At 40.2% G+C, this 17,832-nt stretch overlaps 1 protein-coding gene across 3 annotated transcripts in view; it reads left to right on the forward strand.

The window, feature by feature from the left end:
- Positions 1 to 17,832, forward strand: part of MAEA (macrophage erythroblast attacher, E3 ubiquitin ligase) — a 50,436-nt gene that overhangs the window by 9,499 nt on the left and 23,105 nt on the right. For 2 of the 3 annotated variants that reach the window (XM_048081478.2, XM_048081488.2), the window contains exons 2-3: positions 6,518 to 6,700; positions 10,323 to 10,526. In XM_048081478.2, coding sequence (XP_047937435.1) covers positions 6,518 to 6,700; positions 10,323 to 10,526 — 387 coding nt within the window. Of the gene's footprint in view, positions 1 to 5,525; positions 5,671 to 6,517; positions 6,701 to 10,322; positions 10,527 to 17,832 lie in introns of those variants that run through there. The other variant, XM_013178267.3, reaches the window with a different exon arrangement.

A 17,832-nucleotide genomic window follows, 5' to 3' on the forward strand; every position in this document is an offset into this window, starting at 1 on the left:
ACAACAACCAGCAGGGCTTGTGGATGAGAAATGTTCTCGCTATAAAACCTCTACCTTCTGCTCAGGTAGTCCTAAGAAACTATTTGGGATTAGTGACTTCATGTTCTTGCCTCTTCAAGTGCCATGCCCTTTCTGGATGCTGTCAGGGGAAAGGATAGTGGCAGGGGGACTTCTGGTCTTACCTGTTACAGCCGCTCGTATCTTTATGTGCCAGTTGTCAGCTACGGCTCCTTCCTCCTTGCTCTGTAACTCCGAGAAAAGTCTGGCCAGCCCTTATCTGTGCCCTTCACCTTTAGGTAGCAGAGGGCTGCTATCAGGTTGGGCCTCTCCTAGCTCCCTGTGGCCTTTTCTTCTGCAGGTGAAACACGGCTGCCCCTCTCAGCCTCTTTGGATGTTGTGTCCACCATTTTGGTGGCCTTCTTCCAGGCTCGTCTCCTCTGTGTGAAGGGCCTGAAAACCAGACATAATGTTCCCAGTGAGTCTGCCTGAGTGCTGAGCATAGGGAATAATCGCTTTTCTCAAGCTACTGCCTCCAGCCTTGCTAATGCAGCCCAGTATGTGGTTAGTGTTCTTTGCCAAGAGCCTGTTGCTCACTCCTGTCCAACCTGGGGTCCATCAGGACCTCTCCATCTATTTCTGCAGAGGTAGTGTCTAGAGTTGCGTTGTGTCAGGTGCAGGGCTCTGGTTTCTGCCTTGACTGAATTTCATGAAGTCCTTGGTGCATTTCTCCAGCTTGTCAGGCTTATTCTGGATGGCAGCTCTACCATCCAGCGTTATCAAGCACTTTGAGTTTGTTGTCCTCTGAGCTTGCTGACCAAGCCCCATTCTGCAGAGCACTGATGAAGGCATTTATATGAGAGCTGATCACACTCCTTGGGAGTCAGGCAGTCTTGGCTACTCGTCAGGTGGATTTTGAATCTCTGACCATTGTTCTTTGGAGCCTGGCTGCCCAGTCGGTGCCTAAACCATGGGTATTCCACCCAGTTGGTTTGCATCTCCCCAGTCTGGCTATGAGGGTACTGTGGGAAGACCACATCAAAAACTTTACTAAATTTGGCATGAAGACCACCAGGGCTGTCTTTCATTCAAAAGTAGTGGTTTCATCACTGAAAGCAGACAGTGCCAAGCATGATTTCCTTGTGGCAAATCCAGGCTGGCTGTTCCTAGTCACATTTGTGAGCTTGGAAATGGCTTCCATTGGAATCTTTTTTTCATAAGTTTCCCAAGAACTGAGATGTAGGAAACTACAAGCTGGTCTTCCTCATCTTCCAGCTTCTCTTCTGGAAGTGAGGCAATAAGCTTGCCCCTTCTGGTTATTGAGGACTCTATGTGTTCATCGTGACCTTTCAGAGATGACAGCAGCTTTGCAGTGTCATCTCCTGCTGTCTTTAAGACTGCTGGGAATAGTACCTCTTCCCCAGACTCAGCTGCTTGGTGCAGGAGCTGGAAAGCTTGGGAAAAGCCCTTACAAGTCAAGACAAAGAAGGCATTTAGTGCTGAGGTTTTCTGTTGTCCTTTGTTGCTAGGTCACACATCCAGTTCTGTAGACTTCATCTTCCTTATGCTGCTGATGGGTCTATAAAGCTTTTGTCATTTTAACTGCTTATTAGTTAGAGCTCTGGTTGAATAAAATGGGTGTATGTGTTGGCCGTGCTGGCGATGAGTGCTGGATTTCCAGCTGTGACTCAGCAGGCTTTGTCTGTTGTGGCAGGATGAGTTAACACCTCGGCAAAGGTCTGGCCACGATTCATCTTGCTCTTTCTCACACCTGGTTGAAGGGTTCTGTGCTTGGGAGAAAGCACGTTGGGAAACCCCAGTGCTTAAGGAACGAAGAATGACTGTGTAGGTCATGGAAGGTGACGGTTTGTATTAGGGCTAAAACATCACAGTGGTCTCAAGATGTCCTTAGTGGAAGTCAAGGTGCTAAAAGCAGCAGAAGTCCAGTCTGGTGCTCTGACTCCCACCGGTGTTCCATGTCTTTGAGGCACTGGAGTTTTCTCGATCGATATAATTAAGGAACTTGGGGAGGGGGATTTCCATTTTACTCTCCCTTTCTGTAGCGTTAATGGCTAAAGATGGTACCTCCTCGTGGCATGGTTTTTGAAGCCAATTTTCCCTGACCCTATAGAGAAGTTTGGGGTGAGGTAAGAATATTTATGGGCAGCCCATTTCTATATTTTCAATTTATGAGTGGGGTACTGGAGGTGTGTGTGTAGATGTACATAGAAAATTGTGAGAAAAGTGGAAAATCTCATTAAAATGTTGCACAATTAATGCAAAATCTAAGGTGGATATGCATTGTGTGATGCTATGTAGAGAATTGCCTGTTTCAACTTTATATTTCTGTACTGATTCTTTTTATAGTCTGATAATAACTACTTGGGAAACTTATACTGTTTGCTAACCATCAGTATAGAATATATGCAAGGATTTAATACTTACTGTTTCTTTCCAGTTTTAGTATGTATTTAGAAAAAGTCAAGGAAATAGTCTCATTTAGTAAACGAATGGCTTACTGCAGGATGTATTTTGATGGAAATGTATTCTGTAGATAACTCAGTCAGTCTGATTAGCATTCGCGGGCTGGAAGGGGACCACGTTTGGGCTGAAGGCCAGGCAGTTAACGTCACAGCTGAGTTCCTAAGTCTAAGCTTAAAAACTGCTACTGTCATTCTTAGCTCTGCTGTTTTCCCTTCCTTCCACTCAACTCAACAACCCAGGTATGAGTCTCAAGGCTGCTTGTAGACCCAGAAGGATCATCTAATTCTTATCTCGATTGAGAGGTGGTTGTGCTGTCCCAGAACATGCTCCACCAAAGTCTTCTGGCTTAGTAAAACTGCAGTGAAGAAATGAAGACAACACTTGGATCAGATTATTCAGCTGTGGCTATCTCCCTGTTAGTAGTTAGCACCTAGAAACAGTCATGCACGCCACTTGTGGAAGTCTCCAGCCAAGCGGACTGTCCTTAAAACTTGAGTAGAAAAATTCTGATCTTGGAAAAAACTTTCCCTGCTGTATTTTTACCCTTGTGTGGGCTGTTCTGACTTAAATCTTCAGAGCAATCTGCCTGAAGTTGTACCCGGTTCAGTGCATGCTTCAGTTGGTGCGTTTGCAGCTGTGGAAGTTGAAGAAAAGACACAGAATTGATTTAGTGACACTGAGTTCAGATGTGCTGCCTGCTAATACTTTGCATCTGTCCCTCATATCCTCCTGTGCACTCGTGGTGCTAGGCAGCTGCGGTGTGGTTTTTTCAAGCTTTAATGACTAGGACAAACTGGCACTGAGCTTCTCCAAAATACTTTCTGGTCAGTTCTTGCAGCTTTATTTCAATGTGCTTAAAGTTCAGTAGAGTTTTTCTTTTTTTAATTTTTCTTTAAAGTAAGCTGAGTTCTGTAAACTGGTCTTCTTGGTGAGAGGATAGCTGTTTAATCCAGGCTTGGTAAGAGCGTGGTACTTGCAGTGAAAATGTAAAGTCTCTACCAGGCTTGTGGCAACTGATAAGCAAAATTTGCAGTTGTCATGTTCCAGAAAGTTTGGTGTCCACTTTTTTTTTATAACTGAGTGTGAAAATAAACATAAACCATAATAAAGAATAATCTTCTCAGAATTACATTTTTCCAAGAACATCTCATTACTTTTTCCTTCTGCTTACTTCGATTATTTGAATAAAAAGTGCAGTTATTGTTACAGAGCCTGTAACGTTTTGAAGAATCCCGTGGTAGAGCACACTGGTGCTGGGTGGAGGGATCCCTACCAGGCTGCAGGAGCTGATCAGGAAACAGAACCGATGGGTCAGGATGCAGAGCCTAGACAAGTCCTCTGTAAGGAGCTGAGCGGCTGCAACTTCTACATTTTGGCATTTTTAGAATCCAGGTCCGTAAAGTCCGCAGTTTCCAAATACTGCCTAAAAACTGCAAGCTCTATAGTAAGAAACAACTGCCCAAGCAAGCTATGAAAGACTTTGGTAAAGAGCATTTACTACTAGTTTATCAGTTGTGCAAATTCCCTTTTACTCTTAAAGTCATTCCCCTTGATATGTTACATTAAGTTATTTGGCAATATATTTGATTTTACTTGTAGAGGATATAATAAAACACCAACTCCTAGTTTCTTCCACGTAAGATATTAAAAAATCTTGGTTAGAGGGGAAGTGGCTAAAACAAGATGCAAAAACCTTTTGTACCACAACACAATATGAACGGTGTATGAGGATGCCAGCTGAAATTGAAAGTCCAGTTGTTTTAAATGTCATAGGACCAGGGACTGTGCCAGAAACTTACATGCAATGGAGACAGGGCATGGGAAACGGGAAGTGTTACTGTGCTTGCGCGTCGATAAAGAAACTAAGGAAAAGGGAGATTAAGGGTAAGACTTTCAAACTGGCTAGGTCTGTGTCCAGTTCAATTGCTTGTTGAGAATTTAACAAAACCTCTTTGGTAGTCAAGGAAAGGTGCCTCAAGTCAGTAGTAACTTCTGTGGTTGCTGACTGAAGCACCTTTTCGGAGTGATGCAGAAAGCTGATTAGCAAAGTACTTGCAGAAATTAAGCCCAGTAAATATAGGTAACTGAAGAAAATGTATTTTTCATTGAATAGTAAGAACAAGCAAAAAAATAAAAAAAAAAGGCCAAGTTGCCTGTCTGGCATCAAGTTGTGGAGTTTAAAACAAGATTTCATTCTCCAAAACATGAAATATATTCAAAATAATGTGCCCCTATGCCCCACCTGCTGTCTGTAGAGGAGCTCTGAAACTTCTAACATCTGTGTGTGTGTGGAAAGGGAGAAGGAAAGCAAGGGCTAAAGGTGGAATAAAAGGTGGTTATATAGGCGAGCAGGCATTAACAAGCCCATCATGATGTTTTATTTTGTGGCTTCGGTTTGGGGAGGGGATGGATTGTGGTGCTGGGGTTTCAGAGGAGCTTATACAAGGCAAATTACTGTTTTATCGTGATGCTTCCTGTGGTAAGGGTTTGTTCTGTCTTTTGTTCAGGTCTTAGTGTGAGATGGCAAAAACCAGTAAATAGATCACTTCTGTCTTCTTAGGGAAAGAGGAGCCCTTTCATATCTCACCAGGATGTTGTTAGTACTTCTGCAAATCAGAACAACCCGTTGTAGGACAGGTGGAGTGTTAGCAAGCAAGTGTCGTGGCTCATCTTCATCATGCTGAACCTAAAGCCTTTATCGGCACGTTTCTAATGGTGAATTGCGACGGTTATGTAGGATCCTCTCTAATAGAGCCTGGAAAGAGAGTGGACCCTGGGGACACTTCTTGCATGCAGCTAGTTAGAAGGAAGAAAATGGAGGCGAAGTTGATACAAGTGATTAGCAAGGATAAACTTGAAAGATTTGTAATCAAACATATACACGGTATGTACCAACCACAACGCTGATTTGCATTTCCTGCTTTCCCCTCGCTATCTAATCTGGTTCTTCGCTAAATTACGCCTTTGATCAATGGAAAAGCAATCAAGGCTATAGTAACTACCTGAAAGAACTTCTCCTGGGCTTTTTTTTTTTTTTTTTCAAGATAAGATAGAGATGAATTATGCATGGGGCGCTGGAATGTTTAGTTCTGAAACTCCTGTTGCCGTTGGAGCTCTGAAGTAACAGAGCTTCGTGTCTCCAGTCCTGGTGCTGTCGTGGAAGCAACGTGCTGGGAGCAGCTTAACTTTGTAAGCTTTGTCCAAATCTTTAATAGCCTAAAATTTGACCAGGCTGTAGGCTACTCCCATACGTGTCTGTAATGGCCATCAGTAGCCGCTTCAGCATGGCTGCTTTGTAAAGGCATAGGACAAATAAAGGACGGGGGACCTCCAAGAGCAGTTTGTCTCTAAGCCAAGGATGGAGTTTTAAGGGGATTTATCAAACTTCATCATACAGTGTGGGCTTTTTCACCGAGAGGAAACTTGCCTGAAATTCCTCTTACGGTTACAGTAATACAAGAGCTAATAATAAAAGTAGTACTTTGTGGAAAGAAGCAAGTAGGATACCTATTAAATTTCCCGAGTTACTATTGGTATACTATGTATAACTTTGTCAGAAGCCAGCATGCATAACACATGCTTTCCTTTATACATAATTTGTTTTCTCAACTCCTGCAGGAAAGAAAGTTGCACTTAAAATCATGTTTTGAAGGGTGATCTCTTGTAGTTTAGTTGTAGCTTTCCTTTAAATACACGTTTGCCTTTGCTTTCTGTTCTTGCTGATCTGTTTTTATCAGTGCTTGCTAAAGTCAAGCCAGGATAGGTGAAATTGGTATCAGAAAAGAATCTACAAGCTTTTATTTCCTGTCACTGTTCTTCATAATCTTTGAAGTGCCTTTGAATCTTTGAAGTCTCCTTGCTGAGAGAGCTTAAATAAGGGCTTTGATATGGGAACTCAAGTTCAGCTCGTGACCTCCAGTGTCCTGGAACCTAGGTGTTTTTCTAAATGCATCAAATAAAATCATCCGCTTCTCTAAACTCTAGAAGACCTTTCCTTTAGTACAGAAATTCTAATGATGTGGTTTTGCTCCTTCAGGTGCCATATGAAACGCTGAACAAACGGTTTCGAGCCGCACAGAAAAACATTGATCGAGAGACAAGTCACGTTACGATGGTTGTGGCAGAGCTGGAGAAGACGCTGAGCAGTTGTCCTGCCGTGGACTCGGTTGTTAGTCTCCTGGATGGAGTAGTTGAAAAACTCAGTGTTCTGAAACGAAAGGTAAGTGGTGGTGTACCTCATTATTGTTTTGTCTTTACAGAGTTAACACAAGTGTTTTTCTGCAATGCTGTTTGCTTAGATTCGGTTTTCAAGGTATAGGTATTAATGGCACTGTAAACAAAGGCCTGAAAATGCACGGCAGAACATCAGAACGTGCTGAATCTTGCTTTACTGTGCTTATGAAATGTCTTAGTGCTCATGACTGAATAGGAGGAAGAAGAAAAACAACCCTGAGAGGTAAAATTGATGTGTTTGCAGTCCTGAAAATGAATTTCTCTACCGCCAGAAAAGAAATGGCAGCAAAATAAATAGATATATATCAATTCCTGCTCATTTAATGGGAATGTTTGTGTGGTTTCTTTAGTTCCTTGCTTGAGGAGAACAAGGTAGGAGATAAGTCTAGAAAACATGTAAACCCCAGTGGAGATAATTGCTTGTGATGCTGAGGGTTCTTTGCAGGAAAAAAGTGCAAGTTGTAGTGTATAAAGCATGTTTGTTCTGGATTTGTTACTTGAACACTTTTTGTAGACAGTTAACTTGCAGGTTGGAAGGTTCCTAGGTAATAGTAAAAGCATTTTAATTTTTAGCAAGGTAACTGTGAGCGGTTAAGCTTGGAACACTTGTCTGAAATGCATCTGAACTTCCATGCCTTTAAAGCATCTTTCTAAGAATGAGTTAAAAACAAAATATAGTATAGGGCATCCCTATTTTCGATGGGAATATTATTCATGCTGAGATTCATCAGAAAACTTACTTGAAATAAATCTTGCAGAAGAATGAAAATAGCTCTCTTGCCAGGCGTTCGAGTAGTGCTTCTCCAAAAATAAATAGACAAAACAAGTGGTAGCAGAGGCATTTCATTAAAACTTAAATGAAATAACCAACAGATATAAATCTTGAGACTATTAAGTGAAGCGTCAAAATACCTTGGAGGTTTGTGACATAAAAACACTGTTGTATATGTTGATTTTGGGGTTTTCTGCTTGAACAGGTTACTTAGACACTGAAAACCTGGTCTGCAAAAGACATCATAAATCTAATCGCTGTTTTCGTTTTTGGGTTGTGAGACTGAGAGGTTTTTTTTTCCACTTGTCTGTTACTTACAAAAAGAAATTACTGCTGTTTCTGAGGTGTTAGATTTTACTTGTAGGTGTACAGTAATGATGTGGAGGAGTAAGTTATTTACTTGTTAAATCTTTGCTGACTGCAGGGGTGTGTCTGAAGACATTGTTGGATGTTTTGGGTGTAAGGCTTCATTTTAGTGTAATTGCTCACTTGTTTTCGACTGTCTGAAAGACTGTGGGGAATCTTGTATCTTCTCAGAAAGGACAGTAGGCAAAAAATAAGTAAATCTGTTTAACAGTAAAAAAAATTCTGAAATACAAAGGTCTTGCCTCTGCTCCAGATTCTTTACTCTGTCTTCTCTGTAATCTGTCCAGAGCAAAATGATTGTTTTCTTTAGTATCTGGACCCAAGTGGGACCTCTGTTTCCTCCTGTGTTTAGGCAAGGATCTGAGGAACTGCTGAGATGACTGCAGTAGACGTAGATGAGCCCTTTATTTAACACCTTACTCTCCCTTAGAGCTTTTCAGCACAGCAGGTTTCTTGGGTTCTGAAAATGATCCTGAGGAAACCTAGGCCTTTGTGTTTTCCCTTCTGTATCCTTTTTAATAGGCTTGTTCCCTCAAGTTCTATTAATGTCCAGCAGGGCAATTCCACATAGACTTGCTGCAGAGAATTTTGAAGAGGATCTGTGTCCTTTCTGAATGCATTAAAGGGACAAAGGGGGGAGGAATATAAATACAGGTACAAAACCATATAAAGAGAACCCTTTGGAATGAGAAGGATGCCTTGAATTCTCCTATTTGTGTTGAGAATAATTTTTGTGGTTGTCTTCACATCTGATAACACTGCAGAGATAAAAGTGAGAGTGTGTTTTGGCCCGAGTTAGTGTTTGCTTGCTGAGTAGGAAAAGACTCAGTTTATAACTTAAACAAAATACTGATCTCCAAACCATATGTTACAAAATAAAGCTAAATTTAGTAATAAAAATAACTCAGCCTACAGAAATGTATATGAATTACAGTAAAACATCTTGTACAGTGATTAGGGGGTTAGATGTTGAATTTTATATGAAGGGCCAGATCAGAGGCAGGCTTAATGGGGGCAAATGCTTGGCAGGATTTTCTCGTACAGGTTTTTATTTCAGCTTGCTTTTCAAGTATTAACTCTTCCATAAGAAGTCTGTAAATGAACATACGTGGTAAAAGCAATTAGAATCAGCCTGTACTTCTGGGGCTGCAGGTGTTATCCAAGGATGATGCTGCAGCCTGAATAGCTTGAGTACTGAGAAGGGAGCCATGTCAGTATGGTGCAGTGTGGGCTGCCAAAAGCTACCTACTTTTTTAGTCTGTGCCTGATTGACAAACCTACTTTTTTTTTTTTCCATTGTCATAGCCATGCAGGTATTCAAACACAAGTTTAAAGTCGCCACGAGTCAGGTAACCCAACGTGAAGCTGCACTGCTGGTGATATATCACAGAGGGGAAAGGCAGTAAGCCTCTGTCTTCTGGTTTGCTTTTGCCTTAGAGGCATAGAAGTACTGCGAGCGTTCTTGAGTTGTGTTGTCAGATGTGGCTCACAGCTCTCGCGTGCTGTGTATGGAGTCAGCTAGCTTTAAACTACAAATACAGCTGTAATAAAATTGCCTGGTAAAATTTGCAGCATAACTAGTAAACCATGTAACTTTAAGGTTAAAGGAGAACAAGTATGACCACAGTATTTGTTTTCTTAACCAAAAAAAAGTTATGGGAATATTGTTGTATGTGTTTTGCACTAGGCATACCAATATGTAGATTTTAAATAAAAAAGTTAGAAGAATAGGTGCCTTCCAACTGAAACTATTCTCAGTAGATCGAGTCCAACTGTTTTTCCTCTGGATAAATTTATTTTTCCAAAGTAAGTAACAGTAGATCCATGTGGCAGAGGTAGGTAAAACAGTACAGGTTTAACAAAGCTGATTAGAAAAATTACTCTAAGACCTTTGAATTAAAGGTGCTAAAAGGCCAAATGTTTATATAATTTTCATTATTACAGGGACTGATTAAAATGGCTCCAGTGTATTAGAAGTAATGTGGTTTGCTCTGCGTCACTCCCCAGCAGAACTAATTCAGTAGGACAGCTGCTTGAGGAAGAAGCCATGCATAGGTTAGAGGTGGAAATTCATGAGTTCCAGTTGTTTGGACAAGATGACTGTGAACCTCCATGGATGTCTTTGCAAGGCATTCCAGCAGTTTCTGCTGTAGTTGGTATCTTGCCTTTTTTAGACCAACTAAATGTTAATCAGAAAAAAACGTTGCTTAGAAGTGCATATGCTCATAAGTAATTGTGTTATGCAAAAACTGCTGGTTATTAATATGCAAGAGTGTCTCAAAACTGGGCCAGTCATGCTGAAACCTCCCTGTTAGCATGGGAAATGTCTTTCTAAATGACAAACACTATTGGTAGTAACTGTGCAGTACATAAAGTATGCTTACAAATAATCCCTATTTATTTTTTTTATTTAAAAGCAAATGAAAAAAAATGTATCTCTGATTGTTCCTGTTTAATTATTTCTTTTTAGGCAGTTGAGTCAATCCAGGCTGAAGATGAGAGTGCAAAACTTTGCAAACGTAGGATTGAGCATCTGAAAGAACATAGTAGTGACCAGCCAGCGGCTGCAAACATGTGGAAGAAGAAACGTATGGATCGTATGATGGTGGAACATCTTTTACGCTGTGGCTACTACAACACGGCTGTAAAGCTAGCAAGACAAAGTGGTATTGAGGTTGGTAGCAATGTGTACTAACTTAGGAAAAACAAAATGGTAGTAAAGCTAATAGAAACTAGCTACTTTAGCTCTATAGCAGCTTTTTTATATATAAGAATGCCTTTATCATTAATGGTGGTCTGTTTAGGCCTGCGTGTGTTCTCCTTCACATAAATTGTACTTTTGTGCTTAATAAGCCAAAATTGAAGGCATAACTTTTAGTCACAAATGAAATGCTTCTGGACAAACTCCTTGCCCTTTAAAAATTTAAAATTCTTCTCAAATGTCACGGTGAATTTCTTGTTAAAGTCCTTTAGGCTGCTGACTAAGCAGTTGGTGGAGCTTCCCATCTGTCTAGCTACATTCAGATGACTTGTGTAGGTGAGCAGATTAAGTAGGATGACATATGCTGGTTGCAGGAACAACTGTTTTATTGTATCATCCTACTATTTAATACATTGAGAGGAAAGCTGACTTACACTTTGGAAAATAAATCTTGATATAACTTGGATTTATTACTACCAGTATGTCTTACGTTTATGCTGTTTAGTTTATTTCAACATCCAGAATTCCATGGTTATCATTTTCCTTTTCATTTGGTATCTAGTTGGTGCTGCTTTTATCCCATAAATGCCTATGCAGTATTTGAACTATGTTCAATAATAGTTTGGAGTTCGCATGCCTTGACGTAGCTTCTTTATGCAGTGATGAATCCATGCTGTTGTCTTCTGACAGCCACAATGACATTAAAACTGTTATTTTTAACAACTTGCTGTTTATTTAGAGACGTTTTGTTAATTTTTAGGTAGCATTTGCTATTTGATCCTTAGTGATTCTTGAATCTTAAGTTCTTTTGATGTTCCTGATTTCATCCACTTCATCTGGTTAAAATCCAGCTTTTGTGGTGATAGTTGCGATAATGGTATTTTGAGTTACATACTTTGCCTTTCTCAGGTGACATAGCTGAACACCTCAACTAGCTCAGAGAAACTTGAAGGGATTGTAGTTCCTGGTGTCAAATCACAGTGTAAGGATCTGTTCTTTGTCTTACACAAAGACCATTATCTGTTGCGTGTCCCTCTTGTTCCCCGGCTGCCTTACCACTCCGATTCTGTTCAAGCTGCTGTGATGTTGGTAAATTCCAATGAGGAAGCATCAGATAGACATGGAATGCAAGGGAGAAGGGAAAAAAATGAATTACAGACTGTTGGTAGGAAATAATCTTGCTTATACTCACTGAAGAGTTTGCTATGCCTCACTGAAGACAACCGATGCATGTGAATCAATACAACAGGGTGAGACAGTTATTCAGGGATCCTGTAATTGCAGATGAATGGTCAGCAGCTCTTCCACTTGTGGTAGATGTCTCCCTCTGTTTTAGCAGGAGCTCCTCTCCTGCTGAATCACCATGCTGTCATACTTACTAGTTGTGCTGAAAAAGCACTATGGAAATATTTTTTCACTTGTATTGTAAGATCTATTATGCCTGACTAAGTAATGCTTAGCTCTGGTTTAGATACGCACGTGGAAGTCTATTGTGATACGCTGCAAGACTGTGGTACAAAGCAGTGCACTTGTGGAGCCTTGTAACTTCTCACTCTTGAACAGGAGCTTTTGTTTTTGTTTTGAATGTATTAAATAAGCTTATTTAACTTCTGCCTCCAAGCTGAAGTATTTGTATTTGCATAACATCAAAGCATAAAACAATTTAGTTGCGCATGTTGAATGCAGCGAGACCGTATTTCTTCCAGCTTGCTAAAACTAGGCGTTTTAGGCAACATTTGAGTTTACTTTTTGGCTAACTGAGGATAGGCTTCCCTTAGTCTCAACACTGCTCTCTCTTTCTTACTGTACGGTGATGTACAGCAGTAGGATTTGCAGCAGTAGGATAATGAGACCTGATAGTCGCACAGAATTTGTGGTGTTATGGGTTTAGTAACAGACAACTTCCCTGTTCTTTGTTCCTCCCTTGCTGAAGGATATGAGCATTGAATCGCTCTCTAATGCTTAATAATGCAGCTCTGCTGTGGAGATTACAAAATACCATGGTATTTTTCCTTCATCCAAAGTAATATCTTTCTGTTTACCGTAGTCTTAACTGTAATTTTGATAAATGTCTCTACCACTGCTGGCTTCAGGATTGCATTTCTGTGTAGTGAATCTGGTTACGTCTGTTACCTGATTTTTTTGATATATCAAGACAATCTTGTTTCCACTGAGTAGGTTCCGTACCCTAAGCAGGAACTTGGAAAAGGGACCACAAAATCTGCATAATTAAGAGCAACATTTCTTCTTTTCTGAAAGTTCAGCTTTGTGCTTGACTTTTTTTTTTTTTGTCACGTTCTGAGAGGCAGCACTTGAGTTTCCTCAAATCCTGAACTGTTAGAAGTTGATGAAGGGTAGGTCCTTTTAGCACAATACTTAGGATCAAAGGATTGTGGAGGAGATGGGGGAGGAACAAACCTTTTGTTTTTGTGGAAGGGGTAAAAAAAAAGTCCAGCTGGAGGCCAGTCATGAGTGTTGTAGCCCAGTCACTACTTGATCCAGACCTGTTCGACATCATTGTTAATGACCTAGCTGATGGAACAGAGTGTCTTCAGGAAGTCTGCAGGTGATAAAAACCAGGGTGTGTGAGTGATACAGCAGAGGGTTGTGGTGCCCTCAGAGGCACCTCAAATGGCTGGAGAAACGAGCAAATGGGAACCTCATGAAGTTCAGCAAAGGAAAGCAAGAGCCCTGCACCTAAGGAAGAATAACTCCAGACACCAGAACGTGCTGAGGGCTGACTGACTGGAAGACAGCTTTGAAGAAAAGGAAGGGAACGAGAGGTGAGGCTGGTGGACAAATGAACATAACCAAGCAATGCACCCTTGTGGCAAAGAAGAGTCAAGAGCACTCGGGGTTGCCTTGGGATGAGCATGTCAGCAGGTGTGCAGAGTGGTGCTCCATCCTCTCCAACACTGGTTAGACACGTCTGGTGTCCTGCATCTAGTTCTGGGCTCCCCAGCAGACGTGCTGGGGTGTGGAGTCTCTCTGTCCTTGGAGATGTTCAAGACCAGACTGGCCTGGGCACAGTCCTGAGTAATCGCTTCTGTCAACCCTACTTTGAGCAAGGGAATTGGACAAAACGTCCAGAAATTCCAACCTTGAATATTCTGGGGTTGTTTCTATGATTGCAGGCCAAATGGCTGAAAACACTACCACTGTTTTGAAAGGCTGAAGGAAAGAACTTTCCCCCTTTCAGTTGCAGCTGGTGGATCCTACATTAAGCAGCATCTCTCAGTAGCTGTTAGACCAGTCTTGGGAACAAGTTTCAGCCTGCGTGTTTTAAGTTCCTTGCATGGCTTCTGAACGCTAAGAGACCTGCAGAGCTGCCAAGGTACTTCATGGGTGGAAACAGTTCAGAAGTTATTCTGCGCCAGTGGCCAGTAGCAAACTATACAATCAGTCATATATTTACCAATAAATAGCAACAGACAGCTTGCATGGAGATTCACTATGCACCATGGTGTCCAATATTAATAATTATTGATGAGCTAAGGCAAATTCTAGTCCGCTTTCCAAATTAAGTATCTTAACAAGAATGATATTCTTGAGTTCTTGTCATGGAAGGTAAGCACGTAAGAGTTGTGGTTATAAGCTAAGAAGCAAACAGCTATGAAAAGGAGTGCTCTGTGAAAATCATAAGGAAGTGTAAATACCACCATTAACTAGTTCCAGGTAGAAATAAGTTTTGGTGTGCAGCATATATAAAGTATAATGTTACATGTTACCACAGAAATAAACTACTAACATGCACGGTATGAGTTACGTCTTTAAGGAACAGTAACACTGCTTGGGAAAGTAAACCAAAATCTGAGAATCAAAATAAGAGAGCTGACAGTCAAGGACAGAAATGTCACGCTTGTGCCAAAATAAATACGGGGGGGGGGAAGGGATTCTAGTGCAGGTTTTTTCTTGATGTCTTCTGGCTCACTAATGATGTGAAAAATGGTTTGGTTTGAAGATATAAACTAGATGTTAAGGGTGGTTTTTTATTGCATATAAATGAAGCTCATCAGTATCAGCTTGTTACGCTTTATAATGATCTTATTTTGACTCTATTGTGACCTTGCAGTGCAACACCAATATAAAAATGCATATTTTCATTTGCAGATTCATATGTTCAGCTAGCTGGTTCTCTATTAACTTACTTTGCTATTCCATGTTCTGCTACATTAAATGCTATTGTATTTCTGTGCCATTATTTGGTAGGCAAATCTAGTTTGAGAAACGTGGTGTCCCAGTAGGAAGTTGGTTGCCGTTTGTAGGGTAAGCTTTATGGTTAAGTTAGGTATGTAACCTTTTGGTTTGTGTTCTTTGGGGTGGTTGTCTTTTAAATTGGATGCTTTTTCAATAGGGTAGAGGAAAAAATGATCGTGATGTTCGCTGATAATGTAATAACAGTAGTGATTGTGCCAATACCACTGAAAACAAATCTAGATTCTGAAGCTACCAGTCTCTTATCATGTGCTGTAAATCCTCTTTCTGTCTTTGCTTAGTTTATTATACTAGAATAAATGTCCTTGCCTTAATGCACATATTGTGCTAGTTGTACGATCACATTTTTTTCGTGAAATTATATAAATTTAAACCAAGTATCTGTGTTAGGTCAGGGAGCAAACAATTCAAAAATCTTTAAACTGATGGACAGAAGAGCTACCGCACCTCAGAGTGTATGTCTTGGTGGAGCAGTGGCACTGTAAAGTTGCAGGTATAAGAGAGCACTTAATTTGAAATAACTTTTTAATGGCTTAAAACTATTTAACATGACCTTGCTTTATAGATTATACATGCCAATCAGTTTTGCAAATTGGTGGTCTTAAATCAGTGATTAAGTAGGTGCGTGATCCTTCAAAGACACTTGACTGCCCATTTGCATTAATACCACAGTGTGCTTTTTGCTTTTGAGAATTATTGGAAAAAAAGCTGAGTATATCACTGACTTCAAAAGTTTTGTGACTGTTGTGAATGGTGGCCTGTATTAGAAAGGCTTCTTGATGTTTAAAGTAGTGTTAAACTAATTAACAACAGGAGATGCAAATTTTATTGAAGTGGAGATTCAGATCTTCACTGTCTCTCTTTTTCAATGTGTTCCTTCTCCTGCAGAACTTACTAATTTTTGGTCACTGTTATCTCCTGTAGAATATCAAAGCAGAGTAGACATTGTGAAAGCTGTTCTTAAAACACTTTATCTTTCGAACTGGTTTAGCAAATATTTTTTAAAATTAGATTTTGATAAGCATAAATGACAGCACTCGCTGTATCAAAAAGCTGATTATCCTCTGTTCTTCCTTCTCTCCATTTTAGTCCATTTTTTTTTCCTTTCTGTGCATAGATACAGCTTTGGTTTTAATTATTTAGAAACAACTTTGAATGGATTAACCAATTCTGAATATTTGGAAAGATGCCTGCAGCAAACTCAGGTGTTCCATCATCTAATTTGGTTAAGGCAAGTCAGGAAAGCTTATTTTGATGTCCTTTGGAATAAGAGAAACTTGTATTTTTCCAGTCAAGTTGCATGGCTCTTGACCAAGTACCTGATCTCTTCATGAAGTATCCCACTGTTCCTTTCCCCCACCCTAAAGCTAAAGACTTTCTCCTCACTTTATTTTTAAAAAAGGTCCTCAAAACTGTGAAATTGTCTTCTGAAGTCTCAGCTGAAGATCTGTTAAATGATTTGTGTGTGTTATGCAGCTTCAGCATCAGGTTTTGCTCCAACTTGTGAAATCAACCTTTCACTGAGTAACCTGATCTTCCTCCTGGTGACTTTTTTTTTATAAAATAAAAAAAAAAACACTTAAAATGGCATGCACTTCTTTTAATAAGAAAGTATAATATTCACTCAAAAGTGAATGCTCTCCAACAGTACTTTTCTGGTCAAAATGTGATAGGCGCTTAGGTTTGTTTAGGGCTTTGAAGCTCGCCTCCTGGTTGTTGACAAAGAGCAGACGGTGTTGAATTTAGAGCTATCTGAATTTTTAAAGGAAGTTTCATATTTAAGAAACCAATTGTCTGCACCTCTGGTCTGACAGTTGCATATTTGACCACGAATAGCTGGTGTTCTTGCTCACGAGCAGGATAACGGCATCACGCTGTGGGCAGCGAACTGCAGGCAGATGTACGCACCAGGAGCAACGTGCAGGTAACCTGTCTGTTCTTCTGGAGGCTGATCTCTGCTCCCTTGGGCCTCCTTGCACTGCTAAAGCTGCCTTCCACTTTCTGAATGAGGAGAACGGAGTATTGCCATAGACTGATAGTATATACGCAGGTAAGAAGTAAATGCTGTTTGGTACAGTTGCTTTTCTACCAGTCTTCACCCCAAAAGCCTGAAATGGCTGTTCCCATTTAATTTATATGGTTAGGTAAAGTAAGAGTGAAATTCAAGTCAGAAATGGTCACAACAAATGAGAAACATAATAAAGTTCAAAAACATTGGATCAGTAAGCTTTTTACTGGAGTAGGATGGATATCAGTAATAATGATGTGATTTATGTGTATTTCTCACTGTAGCAGTGTTTAGGAATACCAAAGTTTGAATGGAGGAGGCTGTATGATGTTAAAGTTAAAAGTTCATACAGCTGCACCCTTAGAAATCTTTAAGGTACGTAGTTCAGGAATGGCTTGTAAGCAAACTCTTGAGTATGTATTAATTCATCAAAAGAAGTTTATATTCATAACGCTTTCATTTTAAATAGGTGAATAAAAGTCAGCATAATACTTGCACATATTATTTGTTTCACTGTCATGCAGGACATAGACAACCTGAATTTCTAAGTGCAGAATGGCAAAAGCCATTAAATGGCTTTGTCTGAAGCCAGTTATTGTGTCCCTCTCCTGCAACTCCACACTAGGGAGATTTGGGACTGCTACCTGTAAAAGAGTCGCTGAACTGGCCAGGATGTCACCTTAAAGCACTAGGCTATGAGCAACTCAGAAGCTCCTTTAAATGTTTTTAGTGTAGGCATAGCAACTTTCGGTAGATTGATATAATGAGTGTTTGGGTGTGTTCATCTGAATTTCAAAGTGCTGTAATTCCTGCACAGCCTTACATCTGCTGTTTGTCTCAAGCATCTGTGGGAATTAGAATTATGTAAATGTGAAATAGGCGAGATTGATCCAAAATAACAAACTTTCTCATTACAAATCATTTGACACTTCAAAGCCAGCAATGTGAAGTATGCGGTGATGCTGAGTGTCTGTTTTTTAAGTCATCTTTTAGACAAATGGGTTAGTTAATAGTAAGTATATCTAGCAGCTATTTTAGTACAAAATACTTAGTCTG

The sequence above is a fragment of the Anser cygnoides genome, chromosome 4, assembly GCF_040182565.1.
Source record: "Anser cygnoides isolate HZ-2024a breed goose chromosome 4, Taihu_goose_T2T_genome, whole genome shotgun sequence".
Classification (NCBI taxonomy): Eukaryota; Metazoa; Chordata; class Aves; order Anseriformes; family Anatidae; genus Anser; species Anser cygnoides.